At 45.3% G+C, this 27,849-nt stretch overlaps 1 protein-coding gene across 3 annotated transcripts in view; it reads right to left on the bottom strand.

Moving 5' to 3' along the window:
* LOC140427768 (transmembrane protein 50B) overlaps positions 1 to 27,849 on the bottom strand; it is a 170,194-nt gene that overhangs the window by 15,023 nt on the left and 127,322 nt on the right. For all 3 annotated transcript variants that reach the window (XM_072513402.1, XM_072513401.1, XM_072513400.1), the window contains 3 exons: positions 24,963 to 25,030; positions 11,746 to 11,838; positions 6,230 to 6,287 (listed from right to left, as the gene is read on the bottom strand). In XM_072513402.1, the coding sequence (XP_072369503.1) occupies positions 6,230 to 6,287; positions 11,746 to 11,838; positions 24,963 to 25,030 (219 nt within the window). The remainder of the gene's footprint in view (positions 1 to 6,229; positions 6,288 to 11,745; positions 11,839 to 24,962; positions 25,031 to 27,849) is intronic.

The following is a 27,849-nucleotide window of genomic DNA, read 5'->3' as shown; positions in this document are numbered from 1 at the left end:
TAGACATAACTTCACTCTGTCAAAGCCATGCTGACTAACCCTGATCAAACCTTGTCTCTCCGAGTGAAGATTAATTTCTCCTTCAGAATCGTCAACAATAGTTTCCCTATCACTAATGTGTGACTCACTGGTCTGTAATTCCCTGGTTTATCACTACCACCCTTCTTGAAAAGTGGAACATTAGCTGCCCTCCAATCCTCTGCACCTCCCCTGTGGCCAGTGAGGAATTAATAATTTGGGTCAGAGACCCTGTAATTTCCTCCCTTGCCTCCCATAGCAGCCTGGGATACAACTCATCTGGACCTGGGGATTTGTCTACTCTTCAGCCGATCAAAACCTCTTCATTCCCTGTGTCAAACTGTTCAAGAACCTCACAGTCCCTCTCCCTGAATTCTGTACCAATATCCTCCTTCTCCCGAGTAAAGTCAGATATGAAGTACTCGTTTAACACCCTACCAATATCCTTCGGATCCACGCACAGGTTGCCCTCTTCGTATCTTATGGGCCCTACTATTTACCTGGTTACCTTGATATATAGATTTTTTTTGAAAATATTTTTATTAAATTCATTACATTTTATAGATAAACAACATTCAAACAATAACACGTTATCAACAACCTCAACAAACATATTAAAACAAAAACCCTGCCAACAATTATAACCCCCCTCCCATACAACAATCCCCCCAACAGCTAACAGTAACCAGATCCTTGAAATACAATATAAATGGGCGCCATCTGCAACAGAACTCATCAATCGCTCCCCTCACCGGGAACTTGACCTTCTCAAGGTACAAGAACTCCATCAAATCACAGTCATGCTGTGGTACTAGGAGGTGTTGCCTCCCTCCAACTCAGCAGAATCCGCTGCCAAGCCAGCAATGAGGCAACAGCCAGAGCTTCCGCCATCACCCCCGTCCTCAATACCAGCTGGTCCGACACCCCAAATATTGCAACCAATGGGCAGGACTCCAAATACACATTTAAATTTGCCGATATGGTGTTGAAAAAAGACCCCCAGAAACTCACCAATATGGGGCAAAACCAGAACATGCGAGCATGATTTTGCAGACCTTCCCGAGCACTGTGCAAACCTATCCTCAACCCCTTCAAAAAACTGACTCAATGTGGCCTTGGTGAGATGTGTCCTGAAAAACCACCTCGAGCTGAATAAAAATTAGCCTCGCGCAAGATGATGCAGCATTCACCCTGCGGAGCGATTGACTCCACACTCCCTCCTCCAAAATGGGACCCAGCTCCTCCCACCCAGCCTTTACCTCCTTCAACAAAACCTGCTCTTCCCCCAAGATCCAACCATATAATCTATACGGACTGCCCCCCTCCTGCACAGGAGAGAATCGTTCCAGCAAGGTGGATAGCAGCACCCTGGGGAAAGTCAAAAAAGCTTGCCGGACTCAGTCACGTGCCTGATAGTACCTAAACATATCCACCCCACCGAAGCGTGCTTTTTCCCTCACTCCGCCCAGTCAGCAACCTACCCTCCAAAAATAGTTCTTTAACCTCTCCAGCACCTTATCTTTACAGCCCCCCAAAAACCCACCACGATTCCCCTGTTGGAACAAATGATTCCTGCAGATAGGATATCATCTGAACACCAACCGCCCAGCTTAAGATACTGGTGGAACTGCCGCCACAATTTTCTTACGTTCTCCCTTGCGCTTCCTTTACTCCACTAAGGCCCCACTTGTTTGCTCTCTTTGTACCTGCTAAAAGCCTAATCCTACCCACCAGTGCTTTTTCATACCCCCTTTCTGCTCTCCTAATTGTTTTCTTAAGTTCCCCCTTGCATTTTCTATACTCCACAAAGGCCTCTGATTTGTTCTTTTTGAAAGCCTCCCTTTTCTCTCTTATTCAGTCCTGTATATTTCTAGACATCTAGAGTTTTCTGAGCTTGTTGCTCCTACATTTCACCCTAAAGGGAACATGTTGGGTCTGTATTTTCCCCATTTAGTTTTTGAACGCACACCCCCCCCTCCTCAGCTGTAGATTTTCTCACAAGAAGCTCTGCCCAGTCTACTTTGGTCAGATCCTTCCTTATTCTAATAAAATCTGCCTTCCCCCAATCCAAAACAGTTTTCGGCTGCCCATCTTTTTCCTTTTCCATCACAAAAACTTAAATTATGCTGTGTTATGGTCGTTATCACTAAAATGCTCCCGCACTGTCATGTCGAACAGCTGCCCGGCTTTGGTCCCCAGAATTACACCTAGCATTGCACCGCCCCTTGGTGGATCGTCTACATATTGACATGATAATCTCTCCTGAATAGATATCAAGAAATCCATCCCTCTAAACCTGTTACACCATGACTATCCCAATTAATGTTGCAGAAGTTGAAATCCCCTAATATAATTACCCTATTATCATTTTTACACATATGTGAATTGTCTACATATCTGCTACTCTATTACCTTCTGAATGTTTTGGGGGCCTATAATATACTCCCAGCAATGTGACTGCCCCCTTTTATTTTCTAAGCTCTACCCACAAAGCCTCATTTGAAGACCCTTCCAAGATATCTTCCCTCCTTACTGCAGTACCTGTCTCCGTAACCAATAGTTGGACACCACCTCTTTTACACCCGCTTCTCGTCTTACCTAAAGATCCTATGCCTTGAAATATTGAGTCGGCAGTCCTGCCCCTCTCTCAACCACATCTCCGTGATGGCAAAAAAAAATCACAATTCCATGTGTCAATCCACACCCTTAACTTATCGGTTTTATCTATAATATTAAAGTAGAGGCCATGCAGCCTCGCCTTATTCCCTTGGAACTCAACATGGCTGAACTTCCTCTGCCTTGGTTCCTTTACTTAGTATGCTGTGCCCCTATTGTACTAACACTCTGTGTCCCCCATCCTCTGCCAAATTAGCTTAAACACCTCCCAAGAACACTAGCAAGCCCACTCGTAAAGATGTTGGTTCCATTTTAGTTCAGGTGCAGACCGTCCCCCTTATCTATAACCCATCTTCCTCAGAAACTGTCCCAGTGATTCAGGAATCTAAAACCCTCCCTCTTGAGCACCAACTCTTGAACCACGCATTCATCTATCTTATTCCCCTATTTCTGCACTCACTAGCATGTGGCACCGGGAGTAATCCAATCTTTGATGTCCTGCTTTTTAATCTGCTGCCCAGCTCCTTGAATTCTTGATACAAGACCTCATCCTTAATTCTACCTATATTATTGGTACCAACGTGGACCACAATCTCTGACTTATCACCCTCCCCCTTTAGGATGCCCTGCACCCATTCAGTGACATTCCTGGTCCTGGCCCCAGGGAGGCAACACTCCACCTTGGAGTCACATCTATGGCTGCAGAAACGCCTGACTGTTCCCCTAACCAATGAACCTCCTTACACTATTTCTCTTCCTTCCTCCCCTCCTGTACAGTCAGGCCACTTGAGGTGCCAGAAGCATGGCTCTGACTACACTTGCTTGAGGAACCAGCAGCCTTATCAGCTTACAAAATAGAAAACCGATTTGAGAGTGGGACCCGGGGGTCTCCTGCGCTACCTTCTTGTTTCTCTACGACTGCCTAGTGGTCACCCTTCTTTCCTCCAGTTCCTTGAGCTGCAGTGTGACCACCTCTCTGAAAGTGCTATCCACATAACTCTCAGACTTGCAAATGCGCCACAGTGATTTCAGCCGTCGCCCGAGCTCCAAAACCCAGAGCTCAAGTTTCTCAAGTTGGTAGCACTTCCGGCACGTGGCCATCTAGGATGCCGGTATGGTCCACGACTTCCCACATGATAGGTCTCACACTCCACTTGACTGACCTAACCTGCCAGGTCTTAAACTTAAACATATTTTCGACTTACTTGTTAACTTTCAAATTACTGAAGTCTTAAAAGATATTCTCTTAGTTTCCTTGTCTAATTTTACTTTGTCCTACTTATCCTTGCATTACTTATTATAATTCCTTATCACCGTACTTTATTATGCTAACTTTGACTTTTAATTATCCCTGATAATTCTCTACTAGAACTGACTGCAGGACACCATTCCCAGACTGCTTTACTGTGATGCTGACTGCAGGACACCGTTCCCAGACTGCTGGGGCGGGATTCTCCGATCCTTCGCCGGATCGGAGAATCGCCGGGGGGGGGGGGGGGGGGGGGGGCGACGTGAATCCCGCCCCCGCCGGCCGCCGAATTCTCCGGCACCGGATATTCGGCAGGGGCGGGAATCGTGCTGCGCCGGTCGGCGGGCCTCCCCGGCGATTCTCTGGCCTGTGATGGGCTGAGGTCCCGCTGCTGTCATGCCAGTCTCGCCGGCGTGAATCAAACCACCTACCTTACCGGCGGGACTTGCGGCGCGGGCGGGGCTCCGGGGGGGGGGGGGGGGGGCGCGCGGGGCGAGCTGGCCCCGGGGGGTGCCCCCACGGTGGCCTGGCCCGCGATCGGGGCCCACCGATCCGCGGGCAGGCCTGTGCCGTGTGGGCACTCTTTTCCCTCCACCTCGGCCATAGCCTTCACTATGGCCGACGCGGAAAAGGCCCCATTCCTTACGCGTGCACGGGGATGACGTGATCAGCCGCTGACGCTCCCGCGCATGCGCGGACTTCCGCCGGCCGGGGAAGTCCTTTCGGCCCCGGCTGCAGTGGCGCCAAAGGCCTTCCACACCAGCCGGTGGAGCGGAAACCACTCCGCCGCGGGCCTAGCCCCTCAGGGTGAAATCGCACCTTTGGGGCGGCCCGACGCCGGAGTGGTTCCCGCCACTCCATCCCGCCGAGACCCACCGTCCTGCCAGGTAGGGGAGAATCCCGACCCTTCACTGCGATGCTAACTGCAGGATACCATTCCCAGACTGCTTCGCTGTGATGCTGACTGCAGGACACCGTTCCCAGGCTGCTTCACTGTGATGCTGACTGCAGGACAACATTCCCAGGCTGCTTCACTGTGATGCTGACTGCAGGACACTGTTCCCAGGCTGCTTCACTGTGATGCTGACTGCAGGACACCATTCCCATGCTGCTTCACTGCGGTGCTGACTGTAGGACACCATTTCCAGATTGCGTCACTGACTAGTGATGGGACCATTCCCAGTTTAGTGATGGAAAAATAGTCAAGAGTGAATAGGCGGATTGGCTATAGGATTTCTTTAGGGGGCTAGGGGTGGAATAGATAATAGTGATGATTTTGAAAGGGAAAAGAAGAAACTGAACAACTTTTAAAGTCAACAAGCATAGTGACCAGGTTGCGTTGTTTAGTGGCCAGGATTTCAGTAGGGTGGGTTTCAAAATACCACAATGCGAATGAGTTAAACTTGGAGAGAGCAGGGATTAAAGATGAAACAGAAATTACAAAAATGACAAGGGATCAGGGGTAGGGATATTTGAAGGACAGCCCATTGCCAGCAGTATATCAAAGTTGAGCATTGAGCTTGAGCTAATACCCAGGAAGGGTGACATGGTTAGAGTGAGGAGTTTCTGGTGGAAGGTCAAATACGAAGGCTTTAAATTTTGCCAAGGTTGAGCTGGGAGTTCTCGCTCATGTATGACTGTGGCAGACACAACCACAGAAATAAGGCTGTTTTTGAAAAGAGAAACCCAGAGTATGGTTACCATATTTATCAAAGGCAACACCATGGGTCCAACCAATGCATCCAGGTTTAACCCTGTACACAAACAATAGTTCCAATTCCATATGCTGTCCACATCCCATATCCCTTTATTCCTCCAATAGTATTGCTGAAGGGAATATAGAGATGTAGAATGTCACAAGGATAAAAGCTTGAGACAAGGCAGAATAAATATTGCGGTCATAGAATGAGAAGCCACTGCTGTAGTGGATGGATTTGAAAAAGAAACAGTGCTCCAGTAGCTAAGTGGCTGCAGCACTTTTCAGAACCGCAACAGAAAGTAGCGGTTGGAAGTTGGAGTTGAGTTGGAGTGCAATACACTAAGGAGTTTGGTTTGCAGGCAGGCAATTTAAACAATGAAGGGTGGGAGAAAATAATTTTTGATGAGAGAGGCCAGTTATGATGCTCAGCTCAAGGTAAGGCAAGGTAAGTTAAATGGCTCGGGGCAAAGTTGGCAAGGGACCAGGAAAGTGGCTGCTGGGTCTCGAAAGAGACAAATCTGGCAACATGTGCATCCTGGTAAAAGGCCATTTGAGGTAGAGTTAGTGTTTTAGTGGGAAACTATCAGGTCTCTCTCTGAGAAGCCATGCAGTAATTACCCGTTTCGGAAATTAAGTGACCAACTTACCTAAAAAATATTAATGCATTCTGAAAGAACACAGCCAGGCCTGGATACACATTAGCCTCTGCAAGGAAAGAATATGAATGTTAATTAACCAAGGAATCAGTTTAAATGGACCAATTAAATAACATGGATTTTGTCATCTATTTCAATCTGTTCATTTGATTTTACCAAATTCTAGAAATCGTTTGAAGCTATCGATCATAATTACAGCAAAACAAAAATTAAATGAATCACAAACGTGAGCATAGTGAAAATAAAAACAGAAAATGCTGGAAATTCTCAGCAGGTCTAACAGCGTCTGTAGAGATAGAAAAAAACTTCATGTTTCAGGTTTTGGGGAGGCAGTGGCACTGTCACTGGTCTAGTAATCCAGAGATCCAGGGTAATGCTCTGGGGACCTGGGTTCAAATCCCAACATGGCAGATGGTGAAATTTGAATTCAATAAGAATCTGGAATTTAAAATCAAATAATGGCCAGGGTGGCACAGTGATTAGCACTGCTGCCTCACAGCACCGAGGACCCGGGTTCGATCCTGGTCCCAGGTCACTGTCCGTGTGGAGTTTGCACACTCTCCCCGTGTCTGTGTGGGTCTCACCCCCACAACACAAAGATGTGCAGGGTAGGTGGATTGGCCACCCTAAATTGCCCCTTAATTGGAAAAAAAAGAATTCTGTATCCTAAATTTAAAAAACAAAATCTAACGATGGCCATGAAACCCATCTGGTTTACTAATGTTCTTTAGGGAAAGAAATCTGCCACCCTCACCTGGTCTGGCCTACCATGTGACTCCAGACCCACAGCAGTGTGGCTTACTCTTAAATGCCCTCTGAAATGGCCTAGCAAGCCACTCAGATAAAGGACAATTAGGGATGGGCAATAAATGCTGGCTCAGCCAAGGGCACCCACATCCCCTGAACAAAATCCCCTGAACAAATTTTTTTAAAAGGTTGATGGCCTTTCATCAAGACAGCTGAATTTTAACTTCTCTTGACTAGCTAAAACACGCGAGGCCTGCTAATCTATATATATAAATATATATATATCTCAATTGATCGTACAGCAATAATAATTTATTTATTATATCTATTAATAATCATTCTATAGTGAAAATGTTATTCCAATTGGTAAATTTTACTTCATATCTCAGTCTATCAGTAAATGGAAGAAAATGGATTAAAAATATTGACTATTTTTAAATGAGAGTGGGGAAGTCAGCATAACATTATGGATCTTTGAGCACCACAAATCAATGGAGCACATTATTCTGCATTCCAGACACGACACAGGTGGTTGTAACCTTCTGTCAGTCTGAATTTTTATTAATACCAAGTCTTCCTGTGTTTTCTAGAGTGAGGTCGATTTTATGCCATTGTACTGTTGACTCATCTCATTAAATATTTGATCAAGGCTTAGTACAGAAGGAAGCTATTCAGCCCAGCGGGTCTATACTAACCCTTTGAAAGAGCAATCTATTTACACCCAATCCCCTTCCCTATTCCCATAACTCTACCTAATCTACACATCTTTGGACAAGAAGGGGAAATTGTAACATGGCCACCTGTGGGAGGAAATTGGAGCACCCAGAGGAAATCCATGCAGACACGGGGAGAATATACAAACTCCACACAGTCATCCAAAGCCAAAATTGAACCCAGGTCCCTGGCACTATGAATCAGCAGTGCTAACCACTGTGCCTCCCATGCTTGTTTTGCCAAATACCACCTAATGTTCCCTTGACTCCCTCTGAACTGCTGACTGCTCAATTTATTTTTTTTGGTCCTCTGACTGATATTGCAAATGGTTCGAGGTGACTTTCCCGCATTTTCTGACCTAAAATTAGCACCTTCCTTCTCCTTTTCCTCTCCAAAATTCTTTTATAGATCACCATTCCCCACCCCCCGCCAAATTCTTTGTTTAACGCCCTTCAAAAAATGTTTTCCGCAGTACTTAAAGGTCCTAAACCTAAACCAAGTCATGAGTGACATTCTGTGACTGTGGTGCATTATCCCTACTCCACTTCTCTGCAGCACATGACACAGTTGGCCATATCATCTATTTCCATTGTTTTTCTGATGTTCAGCTCAGTGGGACTACTATAACAATTTCAGAATTTCTGGCCATCTCGCCAAAAAAAGCAACATTATTTACCGTTTAAAAAAAAAGATGGTGCGCCAAGACAAAAGGTGGTCAGTATGTTTAAAGGGATCTTTTACCTGACAAAGAAAATTACAACTGATTTAGTAGCTGTTCCAAGGTAATGGGACAACATGTCTCACCCATTATGCTGGAAAATCTTTTGATCTGCTTCAGTAAGCCAAGGGTTAGGAGGAGCAGCAGCGTGGATTTTGGAAGAGGACAAAAAGGTACAGCACAGGCAGTCAAGCAACAAAAGGTAATGAAAAATAAGAATTCAAGAAGAGGTCCTACTAGAGCGTGCGGAACAGAATTCAGACTAGTTATTCTGTTCAAATCAAGACCATAAGATATAGGAGCAGAATTAGGTCATCCGGCCCATCGAGTCTGCTCCGCCATTCGTTTATGGCTGATATGTTTCTCATTCCCATTCTCTTGTCTTCATCCCATAATCCCTGATCCCCTTATTAATCAAAAACCTATCCATCTCGGTCTTAAAAACGCAGTGATTTTGCCTCCACAGCCTTCTGTGGCAATCAGTTCCACAGATCCACCACCCTCTGGCTGAAGAAATTCCTCCTCCTCTCAGTTTTAAAGGATCGTCCCTTCAGTCTGAGGCTGTGCCCTTGGGTTCTAGTCTCTCTTATTAGTGGAAACATCTTCTCCACATCCTCTCTATCTAGGCCTCTCTCTGTTCTGTAAGTCTCAATGAGGCCTCCCCCATCCTTCTCAACTCTAATGAGTTCTGACCCAGAGTCCTCAACCGTTCCTGATATGACAAGTCCTTCATTCTCGGGATCGTTCTTGTCAACCTTCTCTGGACCCCCTCCAAAGCTAGAACATCCATTCTTAGATACAGGGCCCAAAATAGCTCACAATAGCACAATGGTTAGCACTGTTGCTTCACAACTCCAGGGTCCCAAGTTCGATTCCCAGCTTGGTCACTGTCTGTGCGGAGTCTGCACGTTCTCCCAGTGTCTGTGTGAGTTTATTCCGGGTGCTCCAGTTTCCTCCCACATGTCCTGACAGACGTGCTGTTAGGTGAATTGGACATTCTGAATTCTCCCTCAGTGTACCCGAACAGGCGCCAGAGTGTAGCGACCGGGGAATTTTCACAGTAACTTCATTGCAGTGTTAATACAAGCCTACCTGTGACAGTAATAAAGATTATTATTATTCCAAATGGGGTCTGACCAGGGCTTTATACAGCCTCAGCAATACATCCCTGCTCTTGTATTCTAGCCCTCTCGAAATGAATGCTAACTTTGGCATTTGCTTTCCAAACTGCCAACTGAATCTGCATGCTAAATGTAAGAGAATTCTTAACTGGGAGTCCGAAGTACCTCAGTGCTTCAGATTTCCGAAACCTTTCCCCATTTAGTTCATGTCTCAATTCTTCCCAAAATGGGACTTCTGGTGGTGGCCATGGTGTGGGTGGGCGTACATTTGGCAGCTCCTGCTCGAGGTGGTCTTTATGGTCCGTTACCCTGATTGCCGGATGTTTTGAAGGAAAAGGCTGCAGGAATGGTTGAGAAAGACTATACTCCACTGGTGAACGGATTCATTGACGAGAAGTGGATTTAGAAGAAAGGGTGTGTGTGTGTGGCTGCAACCCCCACTGACCAGGCTGATCACATGGAATGTGAGAGGACTGAATGGGCCAGTCAAGTGGTCACGTGTGTTCATGCATTTGAGGAGTTTAAAGACGGATGTGGCTTCTTTTTTTTTTTACAGGAAACGCATCTGAAGATCGGGGATCAGACTAGGCTGAGGAAAGGGTGGGTAGACCAGGTCTTCCACTCTGGATTAGATATGAAGATGTGTAGGATGGTGGTCCTAATAAATAAGTGGGTAGCGTTTGAGGTGGGGAATATAGTGGCAGATTCAGGGCGGGGGGCCGCAGTGGAGGTTAGATGTGGGATTATAAGCAGAGAAGGAGGTGTGTGAGTGAGTGGGGATCGCTATTCGGGGGTATGTGGAGTTGAATGATATGGGTGAGGTTTCGGCCGCCACGCTATGGGAGGCACTCAATGGAGTGGCCAGGGGGAAGTTTATATTGATACAGGCACATAAGGACAAGACGGAATGGGCAGGGATGGCTAGGCTGGGGGATAAGATCCTGCAGGTTGATAGGAGGTATTCCGGGGTCCCGGAAGCTGAGCTGTTGAAAGAGCGCCACTTTTCTGCATTAAACACAATATATAAATAATAATTGCTGTTACTGACTACAGATGGCAAAATGGTTAGCAATTCATGTTCAGAATATATGGAGAGATCATCGCTTTACAACTCAATGAATCCTTGCTACTGTGCACACTCCAGTCTTAGTGTTTGACCAGAGTTATATTGGAGTAATTGTGGAATTAATCAAATGATTTATAATAACTTACTGAAACAATTATATTTCCAATATGTTCCTTCTTCGCTTCACTTCTCCTCTTCCCACTGAGTAATCATTTTTTACTTCTCATGGCACATATATTTCTGAGGCAACCCCTGCTCTCAAATGCTACATTTGAGAACCATAGAATTCCTGCAGTGCAGAAGGAGGCCATTCAGCCCATTGAGTCTGCACTGACCCTGTGAAAGAGCACCTTACCTAGGCCCACTTCCCCACCCAATCCCTATAACACCAGCTAACCTGCACATCTTTGGACTGTGGGAGTAGCTGGAGGAAACCCACGCAGACATGGGAAGAAAGTACAAACTCCACACAGACAGTCACCCAAGGCAGGAATTGAACCCTGATGCTGTGAGTGCCACCCAGTGCCGCTGGAAGCCAGGCAGCTGCAGATGATATCCCCTTCCGTTTGTCAATATCTTCCAAGAAAATGTATGCTTTTCTTAAACTGAGGAGAATGGTTCGGAGAAATTTCTTTATGCAGAGATCTGCTGTGGTCATGGAATACTTGAGGCAGAGAGCATTAAGTCTTTTAAAGGGAAGAGCAGATAAACAATTTAACCACAAGGAGATGCAAGACAATGCAGGAGACTGCAGGGAGTAAATTTAGATTTGCAAGAACAAAGAGTAGGTACAGAAACGACAAGCCAAGTGAACTCATTTTGTATGGTAAACTGCCTTTTATTGAAGGACCAGAGTAGATTGGAATAAGAGGATATAAATTCTATTATTCATTGTTTTACCATCCCGAACAATGGGATTCATACAACGCGCTGCAGTGATATTATGCTTTTCAATTTTCTGATAATCAGACTTGATTGACCCTGCCCAATCTTCATTTAAAACAAATCCTCAAACCAAAATAATTGAGCACATAGGACTTCAGGCTAATTTTAGGCAGACATTTGCTTGGGTGTTATAATACTGGTAAATTTTTAGACAGTCAGAGATCACTGATAGGAGCATTTAAATTATACTACTTACTTGGTACAACATACGCCCCAAATAAGATCCACATGGAAGCTATGAGAGATCCAAACATTAGCATAAAGCCAATGAAAAGCCAGATTCGTGCACCTGTAAAAGAAAGCAAAAATGTTACTGTGTACATTTACTCATGCACTGTGATTCTGTAAATATGGGGAAACAGAAACTTAGCCAAGCCTGTTCCTGCTCAGTTTAGGAAATCATACAAACAACCTTTTTCAATTGGCTCTGATAACTTGCTCATGCCTGGTGAAGCACTGGATAGATTACTGTTAACAGGACAACTTTATAATAATAATCTTTATTATAGTCACAAGTAGGCTTACATTAACATTTCAATGGCACACCCCAGCTCCTGTTTGGGTATACAGAGGGAGAATTCAGAATGTCCAATTCACCTAACAACTACATCTTTCGGGACTTGTGGGAGGAAACCGGTGCACCCAGAGGAAACCCACGCAGACACGGGGAGAACGTGAAGATTCCGCACAGACAGTGACCCAAGCCAGGAATTGAACCTGGGACCGTGGCTCTGTGAAGCAACAGTGCTACCCATTGTGCTGAGTTGAGGATGAGAGTGCACCACAGAGATGTTCCGTCAGACTAAAGACCACCTTTCCCTTGAGGATGAGAGAAGTATACGCACCAGAGGTGTGCACAGAAAGAAAAGAAAGACTTGCTTTTATAAAGTGCTTTTCACACTATTCAACATCTGTCAACACTTTACAGCCAATAAAGCATTCTTAAATCTTCTTCATTTGTTATAATGTAGGAAAACATGGCAAGCCAATTCGAGCAATCCAAACTCCCACATACAGCAATGAAATAGTGACCAGATAACTTTTTTGTGATGTTGATTGAGGGATAAATATTAGCCAGGACACCCTGGTGATCTCTGAAATAGTGCCATGGGATCTTTTACAGCCACTTGAGGGGTAGAAGCGGCCTCAATTTGATGGCATCTCCCACAGTGCAGCACTCCCTCAGTGCTGCACAGGAATGTCAGCATGGATATTTGTGCTTAAATCCTGGCGTGGAACTGGAGTCTGGAATCTTCTGATTTGTGTTCCAGAACCAGCATGCTGAGCTGTTGCAGTTATGATAACGGCATCTACCCAACAATTGTCCACAAAAAGATGGACAGATCCAATCGCCATTTCATCAGTCAACTCTCAATTATCAGAAGTGATGAAAGGTGTCATTGATAGTGCTGTTAATGACACCTACACCCCAATAACTTGCTCACCAATGCTCAGGGTTATTTCAGGGCTACTCAAATCTTGACTTAATTACAGCCTTGGTCAAAACATGGACAAATGAGCTGAACTCAATGAAGTGAGATGAGAGAGACTGCCTTTAACATCAAAGCAACATTCGACCGAGTACAGCATAAAGTCACCCAAGCAAAATTGGACCCAAAGGGAATTAGGGGACAATTTGCCACGGGTTGAAGTCATACCTAGCATATAAGAAAATGGGTGTGGTGGTTAGAGGCTGATCATTTCACTCCCAAGTTATTGTTGCAGGGTAGTGTCCTAGGCCCAAACATGTTCACCTGCTTCATCCATGATTTTTCCAACCAAAAGATCAGGGGCGGGCCGCGGCAGAGTGGCCACGGCGTCGTAAACGCCATCGCGTTTTACGATGGCGTGAATGGGCCAAGACTAATTCTGGCCCCTACAGGGGGGCCAGCACGGCACTGGAGCGGTTCACGCCGCTCCAGCTGCCGATCCCGGCGCGACCTGGGATCCGCGCGTGCGCTGTGGCACTGGTGCCAATGCGCACATACGCAGTGGCCTCCTTCAATGCGCCGGCCCCGACGCAACATGGCGCAGGACTACAGGGGCCGGCGCATCAGAAAGGAGGCCCCCAGCTAGAGGCCAGCCCGGCGATCGGTGGGCCCCGATCTCGGGCCAGGCCACATCGGAGGTCCCCCCGGGGTCAGACCCCCCCCCCCCCCCCCCCCCACAGGCCACCCCCCGACCCTTCAACTACGGCCTCTCGGCACATCCCAGGCTGAGAACCGGCAGGCCGGTCGTGTAGAGCGGCCCCCAACCGGCGTCGCACCAACCACGCCGGCTCTGTTCTGCGGAGAATCTCGTGCCGGCATCGGGGCGCCACTCTATGTGGCCGGCCCGCCGATTCTAGCTGCTCGTGGGGGTTCTCCGGCCTGCGATCAGGGCCCAACATCAGTGGGCCGGCCTCTCTGGCTAGGGGCCTCCTTTCCTATGCGCCGGCCCCTGTAGTCCTGCGCCATGTTCTGTCAGGGCCGGCGCGTTGAAGGAGGCGACTACGCATGCGCACGTTGGCACCGGCGCCACTGCACATGCGCGAATCCCGCGGCGCCCAGGTTGCACCGGGTTCGGCAACTGGAGCGGCGTGAACCGCTCCAGTGCCGTGCTGGCCCCCTGTAGGCACCAGAATCAGTCCTCAGCTCAGCCCGTTCACGCCGTCGTAAAGCTCAACGGCGTTTACGACGGCGTGGACACTTTGCTGCAGGATTGGAGAATCCTGCCCCAGAAATGGGGACGTGCGTCGATGATTGAATAAAGTTCAAAACCATTTGCCCAGATACTGCAGTAGTCTGTGTCCGTAAACAGCAAGACCTGGACAACATTCAAGTTTGGGCTGATAAATGACAAGTAACATTCATGCCACCTTAAGTATCAGGTAATGACTTTAGCAACAAGAGGGAAAGAAATCTAACCATCTCTTCTTGACACCCATTAACATCGCTGAATCTCCCACCATCAATAACAGGGTTACTATTGATCAAAAACCTAACTGCAAGAGCTGGTCAGAGGCTGCGTGATTAACTCAACTTCTGACTCCCAAAGCCTGTCGACCATCTACAAAAACACAAGTCAGGAGTGTGATGGAATGCTCTCAACTTTCTTGGATGAGTGTGGCTACAGCAACACTCAAGAAGCTGGACATAATTGAGAATAAAATAGCTCCCTTGATTGGCACCCTATCCACCACGTTAAACATTCACTCCCACTCCCTCTACCACTGATGCACAGTTGCAGTAGTGTGTACCTGGTACAAGATGCACTGGAGCATCTCACCAACGTTCCTTTGACAGCACCTTCCAAATCCGTAACCGTTACCTTCTACAGGAACAAGGGCAGCAGTTCCCCATCAAGCCACGCAGCATCCTGACTTGGAACAATATCACCATCACTTCACTGTCACAGGGTCAAAATGCTAGAAGCTCCCTTCCAATCAGCACTGTGCATACTCACACCAGATAGACTGCAGCGGCCCATGGTGGCGGCTCACCACCACCTTCTTAGGGATGAGGAAAAAACACATCCATGAAAGAATAAAAAGTGGTGTGCTACCAATTGAGCCATGGCTGACACACAGAGTGTGTGAGCCGCCCGAGGGAAGAGGGGGCCCACATACAGATTCCAGGAGAAAAATAGACAGTAGATAAATTCCTGGCATTGCACATATTAGAAATAAAATTGTTGCTAGACTCTACAAGTAGGCAGTGAGCTCAACTTGTACAGAGAAAGCAGTGGTTTGTGCTACAGGATGCTGCATCTATATTTATAATCAGTAGGATGAGAGAGGGAGCAGATCCTAAATATAAATTTGGAGCAGAAAATAAAACATCACCCAAAGAGATGGAATTGATTTTGGTAAACATTGTGATGAGAATGGCATTTGAATGATAAGAAGCCATCAGGAAGGTTACGGTGTCAGTAAATAAACAAATACCAGTAATTCCCCAGGCAACTTTGGGAGGGATAATAAATGTTGAGATGCTCATAGGTAGAGGAGCCAAACTGCAAGAGGACAGTTTGAGTTGGAAGACGGTTCTTTGGACAGGAATCATTCGAGAGTTGGTTATGGTCAGCTCAACATATCAGTTCAGTCCTCTAGAACCAGGTCATTAATGCAGGGACTGTTGTTTGCATGGGACTATTCTGTAATGAACATCTATTGTGTCAAAGGGAAAATGAGAAGATCAAGGTTTAAGGGTGGGAGACTGGGATGAGGCAATTACCATTGCTACCTGCAGACACCCTGAAATGGGTGATATATTTCTAGATAGGAGCAGAAGGAAATTGCAGCCAATTCTGGAACTTACTGCAGGAGAGAAAATAAACAGCCAGCAGCATCCGGTAGGCTGAAGGTTTAGGAAGAGAGAAAGGCATGTTGCAAAAGCGTTGGTGAGGTGTGGGGAGTTGTAAAAGGAAAGATTGGATGGGATTCTAAAAGGAGAGAAGCGGGTGCAGATAGGGAACACAATAGGCTAGTAAAGAGGTGAGTGGACTTGGGTTTGGAGCAACAACCATTTTATACACATATACGAACAAACTTGAAGTCACTGTTCTACAATAAGTACCTCTCAAACCTGTCCTTAACTCATTTCACCTACAGGACTGCTGACTATGTAGATAAAAAAAAACATTCACATTTAAACTGACTTTCTGATACTCAAGTTTTAGTTAGATTATTTGTTTCACAATTCTTCAGAATAACCAAATTTCATAACTGGTTAACACAATTGACACATCTACACACAAATGACACATCTGTTGTCAAGAAAGCGATTTTGTCAGCAATGAATCAGTTGATTTTTATTGCATATGAACATAAAACCATTCCTGTAAACCACATCCTTTTCTCCCCGGTTAACCACATGCTTCACAGCACTCTCGTCTCAATTAACAAGCATTTTGAAACTGGGCTAGCAAAAAGCACACAGATCAGATGATTTGCTGCCACATAACAATAACAATAGAAAATAGGGGCATAACTAATAGGAAGATAGAAACAAAATCCAAATCTATATGGTTTGAAATAAAAGGAACTGATCACACATATATTAGATTGCATAGAATCACCAGAATCAATACAGGTTTAAAATGATTGATTTATTTTCCACTGTTCACTCAGTGCCAACAATATGCAACTCAAATGGTTGAGAAATAGATTTGAGATCAAGACTTCCAATAATGCCGAAAGCCAGCAAAAGGAGCTCGGGGAACATCAACCTTTAAAACTTTCTCACACTTAATGTAAGGACGCATTTCGTCTTCACAATCTCAGGTGACATTAGTTTGTTGAAGCTCCAATACACTGCACTATAACTTCACAATTTATTAAACATTATGCAAATATATTTATGATAAATTTATAGCAACTACCACTGAACTCCAGGGATATACTCCCAGATTGCAGTCATTTTCCTTAACAGTCAACATGCATATGCAACATCTGATTCCCATAAATTCAAAATAATCACTCAGATTCAAAATACTGGAGCTTCAATGAGCGAATTTCTTACAGTTCTTCATGTGGTTGGTGGACTGATAAAGATTGTTGCTCAGCACCTGACTGCAGTGCAGCATTAACTATGGCACCCTGGATGTACATTTGCGTAACAATTAGCTCCTGGCTCTTAACATCCTTCATTCTTTTAAAAAATATAGCAAAATAATTGTTCCAATCATTAACTTTATTGTTTTAATTTAAAAATCAACAATTAAACTTAACACCTTTAAAGTCTGTTATAGCTTGATTTCTTCTCTCAAAATATGGTGTCACTTGGGTGGTAGGAAGTTGTGCCTCCATCTTGTTAACACACTCTCAGTGGCAAGTTGGCACGCTGCACAGGTGACCTCCTGCGTGTTGCTCCTGGTGTTGTTATTGGAGTCATGCTTGATGTTGCTAATGCTATGTCATCTGCTGGTGTCATTGACGTTGCACTGCTTGTTGGAGAGGCTGCCGATGTTTCATTGCTGGTTAGCAAAGTTGAATTGCTGGTGATCTTTTCCACTTTTGCAACTTGGGTGTCTGCCAAATATGGCCTTTGTTCCTTCTCATTTGCAGAGCAGCTTTGGTCCCGATGATGTGTGGCCTGGAGTCTCAGGTTCACCAACAATTTTTGCTGGGTTCCCGGTTTTCATGAATGGATCCTGTATATGCACAGTTTGCCCTTTCAATAACTCAAATAGGGATCTGGAGAGCTTCAAGTGTTTCTACTTATGCAACAGTGAATTGCTGTCTTACTTCCTCCAAGTAACCAGGAGGAAGGAAGTATCTTGCTTGGCAGAGTTATCTTATATTTTCTTACATCCAACAGCTCTGTAGGCAATTTCAGATCAGCTTAGAGAGGTGTAGTTTGAAGTGACATTAAGACAAGATTTGGGTCTTTTGTTGTTTCTCAGAATTTACTGAGGGTTCTCTTGACCACCTGGACGTGGCTTTCTATAAACCAGTATTCCTTCGGATAACATGATGATGAGGTGATGTTGGACCCATATTGTTCAGCAAATTCCTATATTCTCTGGAAGTGAATTGGGTTCCATTGTCACATGTTCAGCAAACAGAACGTGTGCTGCTGAGATGACTGTAGCAGCTCTCAAATCTTTGACCTTTAGGATATAAAGGAACTTTGAGTAGTAGTCCACAACTCTAAGACCCCATTCTTGATTTTGTGCAAATGTATCAGCTTCCACAGTACGCCGTGGTCTGATCGGTAGGTCAATATCCATCATCTGCTCTTCTCTGTAGTTATTTCTCTACTTCTGCATTCATTTCATGTCGACACCACTCTTTCAATGTATTTGTGGATGCCTATCTAGTAACAGCTGATCTGCCTCTTTTAGCCAATGTGAATGTCAGTGAGGTGGACTTTAAATTGACTCTTTAAATATAAACTTCCTGTGTGTGTTTGTATCAGTTACCAAAAAAACACAGCCAGAGCATCGCATGAATGGAAACCATGGATGCGGCAGATCGGAACGAAAACAGAAAATGCGTGAAAAACTCAGCAGATCTGGCAGCGTCTGTAGAGATGAAAGATCATCGACCTAAAACATTAACTCTGTTCCCCTCTCCCAGCTGCTGCCTGATCTGCTGAGTATTTCAGGCATTTTCTGTGCTTACCTTACTTTAGTGGATACTAAAGCAACTGACACAACTATTTCCTGTATTGATTACTCTAGTAAAATGTTAAAAATACAGAGTTTCAGCACCTGAAGAGCGAAGAATCCATCAGTCTCAACGTTTGGTTGAAATGCTATTGAAGCTCAACACTACTACGAGTTGCCACCCATCAATATCTGCACAGGGAAGAATTCTTACTCTGCTGCCAATTCTATTTTGGAGGGAGATGTTTGGTGTGCAACATTAAATAGGATTAAAATAGTATCAGCATTACCTGCCATTAACAGTATTCAATGGTGATTTACAAGCAACAAATGTTGACTCAAAGCAATCAGCAAAAGTTGTTTTGTGGATCTTAATAATCACATAACAAGATAATTACACAAAGGGTAGTATTTTAAGGATAGCGAGCAAGCTAATCATTTCAAGGCCAATTAGGGGTGCCCACAACCCATGAAAGAATAAAATAACGCATTACCGCCGACTCTCAGAAGCCTATTGACATTTACCACACACTTGAGCATTGAGTGACAAGTGGGTGGGACCTCGATCCACCCTTGAAAAGAAGTCCTGCCTGAAAGGTGTTGGCCAATCCTGCCAGGCACTGCAATGCTGTGGCTGGAAGAGGTACTGCAATGCAGTGCCTGGAACCAAGTTCTTGGACCATTCTCAAGATAAGTCCTGGGGGCGGAAGGATAGGGGATGACCTAGAGGACGAGCAGGGCAGGTCCTGGGGGGGGGGGGGGGGGGGGGGGGGGGGGGAGGGTGCCTCAAATCTGAAGGGGACTTCAGATTGAGGTGCCGCCCCCCTTTCCCGGACTAGATGAAAAAAAGTTTTCCCCTCCGTTTCCCATCCTACCCGCACCCGCCAACCGAAAAAGTTGAGGCTGGGCGGGGACGGGACTATAAGTGGCCATTAGGGCCTTAATAGGTGAAAGGCCAGGTTTCCCACTCAAGATTCTGCCTGCCTAACTATGAAATTGTGTCTGGGTTCTTGGGTCAGGGTGTGCGGGATCCCAGGGGGAATCCTGTCCACGCAATTTTACAACCGCCTCCCTCTCACCCCAGAACCTGCCCGTGGGGTAAATATTGCCAAACTTCAGTTCCAAACTCAGTGGTTTCTTGAGAAGATACAATAAAATAAAACAAACTTACTGTATTTTGAATAGATACATCTGAGCCAGTAGCATATGGAAAATATTTCACTCACCTGATCCCAGAATTTTGGTTTGCAATAGAAAACCTTTCTAAAATACCCACCTTGGTAATAAATTATGGAGACACCATGTTCCACAATTCTTCTAACTCAAAGAATCATGGCACATGGTACCTCTACACTTAATCATCATATACTATTCGCGATCAGTACGTATTTTTGATCCCACGGATTCAACAAGAGGAAGAGATTAATATTTTCACAATGCTCTTGAGGTATTTTACCATCCTTTTTAATCATTCTCCCTAATATATAAAAGCACCACTCAGTGCAACATTGAATAAAATTGGAGTAAAATAGATCAGAAAACACACAAATTAAATTCTCGATCTATGTGGAGTTTGGTGATTTTAACCATGGCAGAAATTGGAGTGCTACAACTGGCCTGTATTTTTGGACGCAGCAGGAAGAAATTTTAAAAGTCCAGATTTCCCATTCTTAATTGCTAGTCAATGAATCCTGCTGATAAACATATCTACAGATTTTGAGTGAGAGTGGGATCAAGCAGATCTGTAAACACACTCTCATAGCAATCTAGGCTCACAGATGAAGGCTTACTTGGGGCAAGGTATTCTGGCACTGTAAAGCCAGTATAAGCAATAGTTTTGGAACAGGAGTAAACCATTCAGCCCCTCAAGTCTGTTCTGCTAATGGCCAATAGATATCTTTACTCCATCTACTCACCTTGGTTCCATATGCCTTCATTCCCTTACCTTCAAAAGGAGGAAGGACGAAGCCCCTGGGACGGTCAGGGGAGCAAATCTCAACATTCAGAAACATTTCTATTTCATTTTCTAAAATTTGGTCAGTTGCCAAAATTCTAGTGGTGCATAGTTTTCACATTAGTGTCAAGCTTGTGCGAGCCGTGCACTGGAAGTCAGTTCTTTAGAAAGAACAATGATGCAAATAAGTAGCAGAGTAACAGAGGCTGCAGGAATGAAAGCACTTGGCAGTAGTGCACAGATTCAATCTGCACTACTCCACTGAGATGTCAACTTTGGTTTCACTGCTGCAGAGAGGCACAAAGCAGATGCGCTGAACCACTAGGAGCATAGAGAAAGCCAGTTAACTCCTCTTCACTTCCGCCCATTTTTACCCTGGCACATGAGCGACAGAGGCCAAGAAACTACTCAGAGCCAGGAGGAGGTGCCAAGCCCAGAGGGCCAGAAGTGAACTTAACTTGTTCACTCAGTAACTGACAAAAATAACTTGCTTTCAATATGACTAGCAACTCCATATAGGATTGACTTTAACCACACAAGAATGTCACATGCAGATGTGAATGATATATGTACATAGTACTCATTAGCCTGGCACAAAATCTACAACACCTCACACTACATGTTCCAGTGTAATGGAGGTTTCTTTTTTCATAATTTTTTATTCTGCACACTGCTGAATGCTTCATTCAATTGCATTGAACTGCGATTAACCTAGAATCCAAAACCTAGAAGCAGAAGTGACTGTTTCCTTTTGACAGATCAAACGGATGTACCTCTTTTCTGATTTCTCATTCAAAATAACTCAGTATCTGGGAAAACTATACTCAAATGCAATGCCTTTTCTAAACATATTTTCTGTTTTAATATTTCCTTGTCTGACCCCCCCCAACACCTAAGCAACATCATTTCCAGTTGATCATCCTCCTGTGCCCATACCATTACTCAGTGGATGATGGATTGGCAAGAAAGATCATCCATCTCGGAGAAAACATTTCGGGCGGGATTCTCCGTTTCTGCGGCTAAGTGCCGGCTCAAACGGAGAATCCGAGGGAGATTCAGGTCAGGAAATTTGGCGCCAATCCATCACCGATTCCGTACCATTGAGGGGCTAGCCACCAGCAGCACATGAAACACCCGTGGCTCGTGCCGGAAATGGCCGGGTACAGGGCCGCAGATGCGCATGGCTGATGGCCTGCACCGGTTGTGCTGTACAGCATGGCGCCAGCCATGCACGTAACCTAACCTACAAACTGCGACCCCATAGCCTACCCGTTGCCCCCCCCCCCCCCCCCCCACCAGACCCCCCAGCCCAAGCAGATGGCCCCCTGGCCAGCGGAACAGGTCCCGGCCGAGTGTGGCGGCGCTGGTCACAGTCCACAGCCGGCATGCCAGCTCAGACCACACGTGTCCTCCACAGTCGGGCACTCAGCCCAACCGGGGCGGAGCATCGCGGGTGGTACCGGCCGATGAGGTGGCAACGGTCTTGCGACTGCGTGCGGTGCATGTCACGATGACGTCAGTTTGGAGGGGGTGAAGAATCGCAAACTGGCGTCAAACCGGCACCGGTCCCGATTCCGGCGTCAGAAATGATTCCCCGCCCGATCATGATTTTCGCGTCGGGCAATGGAGAATCCCGCCCTTCATCTCACTAGTTAATATCTCAAGTTGACAGTGTAAGGGCTCTGCCTGTTTATTCGCTTATTTCCCCTTTCTTTTATTTTGCTAACACATTTTGATCCATGGATGATTTATGGACAGGTGTCTTTAAGGCAACCTGTATCTTTAATTCAAGCAGAAGGAAGCAGTGACTTGTGTCTTTAATGCAAACAGAAGCATGTGCTGGTTTGAACAAGAGACCATAGACTGACCGGCACCATTGACAGAGATTGGCTGGGACTCAGTTTGATTGATTTGACTGGTGGCCAATGAATTGGCCCAAATGGTTGTGCTCTGCCCAGTAACAGGTGGTGATTGGATCTGATCCCACTGGAATGTTTTTCAGAGCTCCGAGGGTTGAGTTCAGTTGCAGTTCAACTTTTGGCAGCCAGAAGGAAGGGCTCCATTTCTCCATTTTTATCTAGAAAGACTGGATGAATCTGTTTACAGGAGACCCATTAGAGGGCTGGTGCAGGAAAAGTTCAGAATCTGCCAACTCTCTCCAGAAAAGCTGCTGTGAATCAACCATCTTTCTCCAGAAGGCCTGTTGCCTGTGTGTACTACATTTTCTACATTACAGAGGCCTGAAGACGAACCACAAACTGAAAGCAAGGTTTGAGGAAGCAAAGTCTCTGTCTCGGCAGGAAAGGTGAGAATACGCTGCTCTTAAAAACTGCAGGAAAACCAGTGCGGGCTGCAAAACAAAGACTATGATTTACAAACTTACTGTGAAGAAAGCATGCAAGGAGTCATCATCTGAAGCAAAGACTCTTTTCTTATTCACTTATATTTTTCCCCTTTTCCACCCCTCTGTGTTTGTCTGCCGTGTGTGTGTGTGTATACATAGGCAAGTTAAAATAGGGGTTAGGTACTTATTAATATTTAACCACTGTATCAGCTGCATATTTCATCATTATTCTTTTTGTTAAAAATGTTTTATTCTTCTCCTTTTTCATTTTCTCCCAAATTTACACCTAACAATAAATAATAATCAGTAATGAATAGAATGTCAATCCCCATATCAATAACAGCGATCCCATCCTCCCACCAAACCCCCAAACATTAGTCCGCATTTTAACATAAACAAATGACAAAGAGGAATCTGGAATTACCCATAGTCACCATTAACACATACAGTCCCCCTCCCCCAACCCTCCCAGCCCCCAACACCCCCTAATGTTCGATGTGATCCAATGCTCGAAAGTGCATAATGAATAACACCCATGAATTGTAGAACCCCTCCATCCTTCCCCTCAGTTCAAATTTGACCTTTTGAAGCGTCAAGAATTCCAGCAGGTTCCCCCGCCATGCCAGAGCACAGGGTGGAGAGTTTGATCTCCACCCTAACAGGATCAGCCTTCGGCGATCAACGAGGCAAAGGCTACAACATCTGCCTCCGCGCCCGTTTCCAACCCTGGCTGGTCAGACACCCCGAATATGGCCTCCCGAGAGACCAGGTCCAGTTTCACGTGCACCATTTTAGAGATTACCCTAAACACCCCCTTCCAGTAATCCTCCAGCTTTGGACAGGACCAAAACATATGAATGTGATTTGCAGCCCCCGCACTCCCCCCCACCCCCCTTCAACGTTCCCATACATCTTCTACCCCCTCAAAGAGCCAGCTCATCCTCGCCCTTGTAAGGTGCACTCTATACACTACCTTTAGCTGTATCAGCCCCAACCTTGCACATGAGATGGAGGCGTTCACCCTCCGGAGCACCTCACACCAGAACCCCTCCTCCATATCCTCTCCCATTTCTTCCTCCCACTTTGCCTTGGTCCCTTCTAGCGGCACCTTCTCCTCCTCCAAAATAGCCCCGTAATCCGCCGATACTGCCCCCTTCTCCAGTCCCCCTGTCGTCAGACCTCCTCCAGCAATGTGGAAGCCGGCTCTACTGGGAAGCTCTGTATCTCCTTTCTGGCAAAGTATTTCATCCTTACTCTTGTTATAAATAAACAACAATTGTATTTCAACTTACAAACCTGGTGACTGTAATTATTGGGCAGCCATGGACCAAAGACTTTGGGTATTTTATAAGATGTATTGGTTAATTCATTTGTGTTGTGACTCCGGGACGAGTGGGGCTGGAATTGACCGCACACTTGCCCAGGGTGTCGTAACATTAGCAGAGCCAAGGCTGGTGCGATAACACTTTACAATAGTGCAACATGCACAATGCAGTGTTTACTTACATGCCAGTTCAGGCATCTTCTAAACCTGTAACAGTACCACCTAAAAGGACAAGGGCAGCAGGTGACACCACCCTTCTCGTCACCCACCAGTCTGACTTGGAAAAATAGTCATTCCTTCATTGCCGTTGATTCAAAGTCCTGGAACTCTCTCCCTCTCAACATTGTAGCTATACCTACACAACACAGACATCAGCAGTTCAAAAAAGTGGCTTACCACCACCTTCTCAAAAAGAATTATGTATGGACAACAAATGCTGACCGTGCCAGCATGAATGAATTCCATGAATGAATAAAGCAATAATGTCCTCTTCATTTATACTGCTATCCTTCACAGCCTATGAAGTTTATTTTCAAAAAAGCTGGCTACGTTCTTTGTCTTTAAAATCAGCATTCTCATTCGCAACATACCAGAGATTTTCTCCTCAGCTGGGTCTTCAATGTCATTAGATAACTGTATTCTTCAACAATTCTCAAAATATAGTAATCAGTGAAATAAGTAAATAGCTTGAAGTATTCTTACCTGTTCTCCCCAGACAGCCATCACTGTACCCATCCCCTCGGACCTGTCCATTAGACACAGCGTTTATCCTAGATTTTACAATTAACAAGTTACATGATATACTTCACAGGACAAGTGCAGTGCGATAATGAACTGCTGGGCGTACATTACTCGCTTGTGCAGCAGTTTTAGTAACCTAGATTACCCATGATTCATATGGGACATAGTCAGTGCACGATAATCTTGTTCAAAAAATCATACCAGAGAACATGCTAGAATTACAAAGACAAGTACAAAACAGGGGTGATTCATAGAATCCTTGCAATGCATAAGGAGGCCATTTGGCCCATCAAGTTTGCACCAACCATCCAAAAGAGCACCCTACCCATGTCCATTAACCTGCACTTCCCTGGACATTATGGGGAGGCAGTGGCACAGTGGTATTGTTGCTGGACTAATAATCCAGAGACCCAGAGTGATGCGCTGGGGACCCAGGTTTGAATCCCGCCATGGCAGATGGTGAAATTTTAATTCAATAAAAATCTGGACCTAAAAGTCGAAAGGTCACCCTGAAACCATTGTCGATTGTCATAAAAACCCATCTGGTTCAATAATTTCATTTAGGGAAGGAAATCTGCCATCCTTACCTGGTCTGGCCTACATATGACTCCAGACCCACAGCAATGTGGTTAACTCTTAAGTGCCCTCAGGGATGGGTAATAAATGCTGGCCCAGCCAATGACACTTACATCGCATGAATAAATAAAAATAAAAGAGCAGCAGAAATAATTGACCGGAACAGCAAGTAGAGGCAGATATGATTTATGGGGAACGCAGACTAGGTACCTTAATTAAAAGGACTGGTGTCCTGGTTTCAAACAGCATTGCAGGGTGGGAGAGACACCTAGTGTTCGTCTGCAAATTTTGTGAATAGACTGTATTCTTGGTGGGGGTGAAAATCAAGTTGTGTAAGATGCCCCTTTTGTATGGTCATAACTGAACTGGTAACTTCAGTAGTAGGAAAGCAGTAGGGGTTATCAGACCAAAACCAGAACAAATGCTGTGCCATCTGCAAATGCTACCCTTATAAATGAACAAAAAAGTGATGGGCATGGATTAATGATTGGTTTAGTGAAATTTAGTGGTTTTATATCATGGAAAGGGGAATAAAAAATAGGGTCCAAAAAACCAGAAGATGTAAAAGACTTGAGAAACACTCAATTAGCCATGGATTCAGGCCACGGGGTACAGGTCTTGGGTAAGAATTTCAATATGCATGATAACATAATTACACCTTGTAAACTACTGCTGAGACACTGCAATGCCCCTTTTCTGTGGTGCATTTCCTTTGTATCAATCACAGAATTGTTACAGCACAGAAGGAAGTCATTCAGCCCATCATGTCTATACCAGCTCTCCACAGGAGCAGATTAACTACTGCCACTCTTCCCCTACTATTCGTACTCTGGACTGTTCTTTGTCCTTTGCCATAGACAACCTCATAATACAATGATTACTGTCCTCTAATGCAAGGTTTTTCAAACTCAAGATCATGACCTATGGGTGGGTGTCGGGAGGGTATTGGAGCGATCGGTCGCGGCATTCCCGATTGCGGAAGAAATGCCCAACATCTACGACTGGCTTTTAAGAATGCTGGCCGCGGGTAATCCGATTGACTGCAGTGTTTGAGGCGGCACGAGACTGGGCTGAGGGTGGGGAAAACAAACAGTAAGCAACAGCTATTGGACAGTGAAAGGGAAGCCAGGCCAGGTTTATCAGAGAGGAATACTGATCAAATGAGGCCAGTCAATATGGATGACACATGCCAGCACTGGAAGAAGCCGACAGACATCACTTTGTGTCACCACTCTCTGGAAACCAGGAAGGAAGTGCTTTTGGGGAGAATGGAGAAGGAGATGTCTTGGATGTATGGATAGTGCAGAACCCTCGAAACATCAAAGACAATTGAAGACTTAAGCATGGCGAGTTAGAGGACAAACCTCTTGATTTTTTTCAAAGCATGCAACGAGAACTTAAATCATCAGCTGGTGTCCTTAGCAGAAATGTAACATTGAATGACAAACTAAGTGAGATTGTGAGGACCAAGCAGGTTATCTGTCGCATTAAAGACAAGCGAAAATGGTGCGTCACAAAGGGTGGCCGGTGTGGGTAGTGAAGGTCGGCCTACGTCAGTTGCCCGGTGTGGCTCCTGAAGATCAGCCAGTTGGTAAAAGTGGGTCACGGGAAAAAAAGTTTGAAAAACACTGCCCTCAAAGGTTTCTCCACTGCCACTTAATCCACCTCATCCCCAAGAGCCAGATCTAGCAATGCAACCTTTATTGTTGGACTGGAAAGTCTCATTTGCAATGGTTACAGATTAATAATTGCCATCGATAGGGATGATCATTAAAGCATTGACTATTAACGGTTCAACAAAAAGAAAACCAAACAAGGAACACAAAGATATGGCATGAAAGTGCAGTTGATGTAGTTCAATCATGATCTTGCTGAATAGCAGAGAAAGGCTTCAGGAGGCACACAGGCTACCTCTGTTCTTATTCCTTAAATTTTCACTTAAGATGCTTCTTGATACCGGTCCAGCTGTTAAGTCGCTTTGCACTTATGCCCTCTTGCAATGCAATTGTGGTTTCACTTGAAGCAGTGTTTCTCATTTGCAGCCTCTTAAAACTGAAGAGGCTTAGTTTTCCAAATATTTCCTCATAACCCAGTCTCCTATTTAGGGAACTGTGGCCGAATCCACATGATCCCTCGTCCTGCTGTTTTAGGACTTGCAATGCAATTGTGGTTTCACTTGAAGCAGTGTTTAAGATTAACCTTTCTTATTCCACTTTCCATATGTATCTTTCTCATTTGCAGCCTCTTAAAAGTGAAGAGGCTTAGTTTTCCT

This window comes from Scyliorhinus torazame, chromosome 8 (genome assembly GCF_047496885.1).
Source record: "Scyliorhinus torazame isolate Kashiwa2021f chromosome 8, sScyTor2.1, whole genome shotgun sequence".
NCBI classification, from domain to species: Eukaryota; Metazoa; Chordata; class Chondrichthyes; order Carcharhiniformes; family Scyliorhinidae; genus Scyliorhinus; species Scyliorhinus torazame.
The sequence above is the reverse complement of the archived record's forward strand: the minus strand, read 5'-3'. Positions and strand labels throughout refer to the sequence as shown.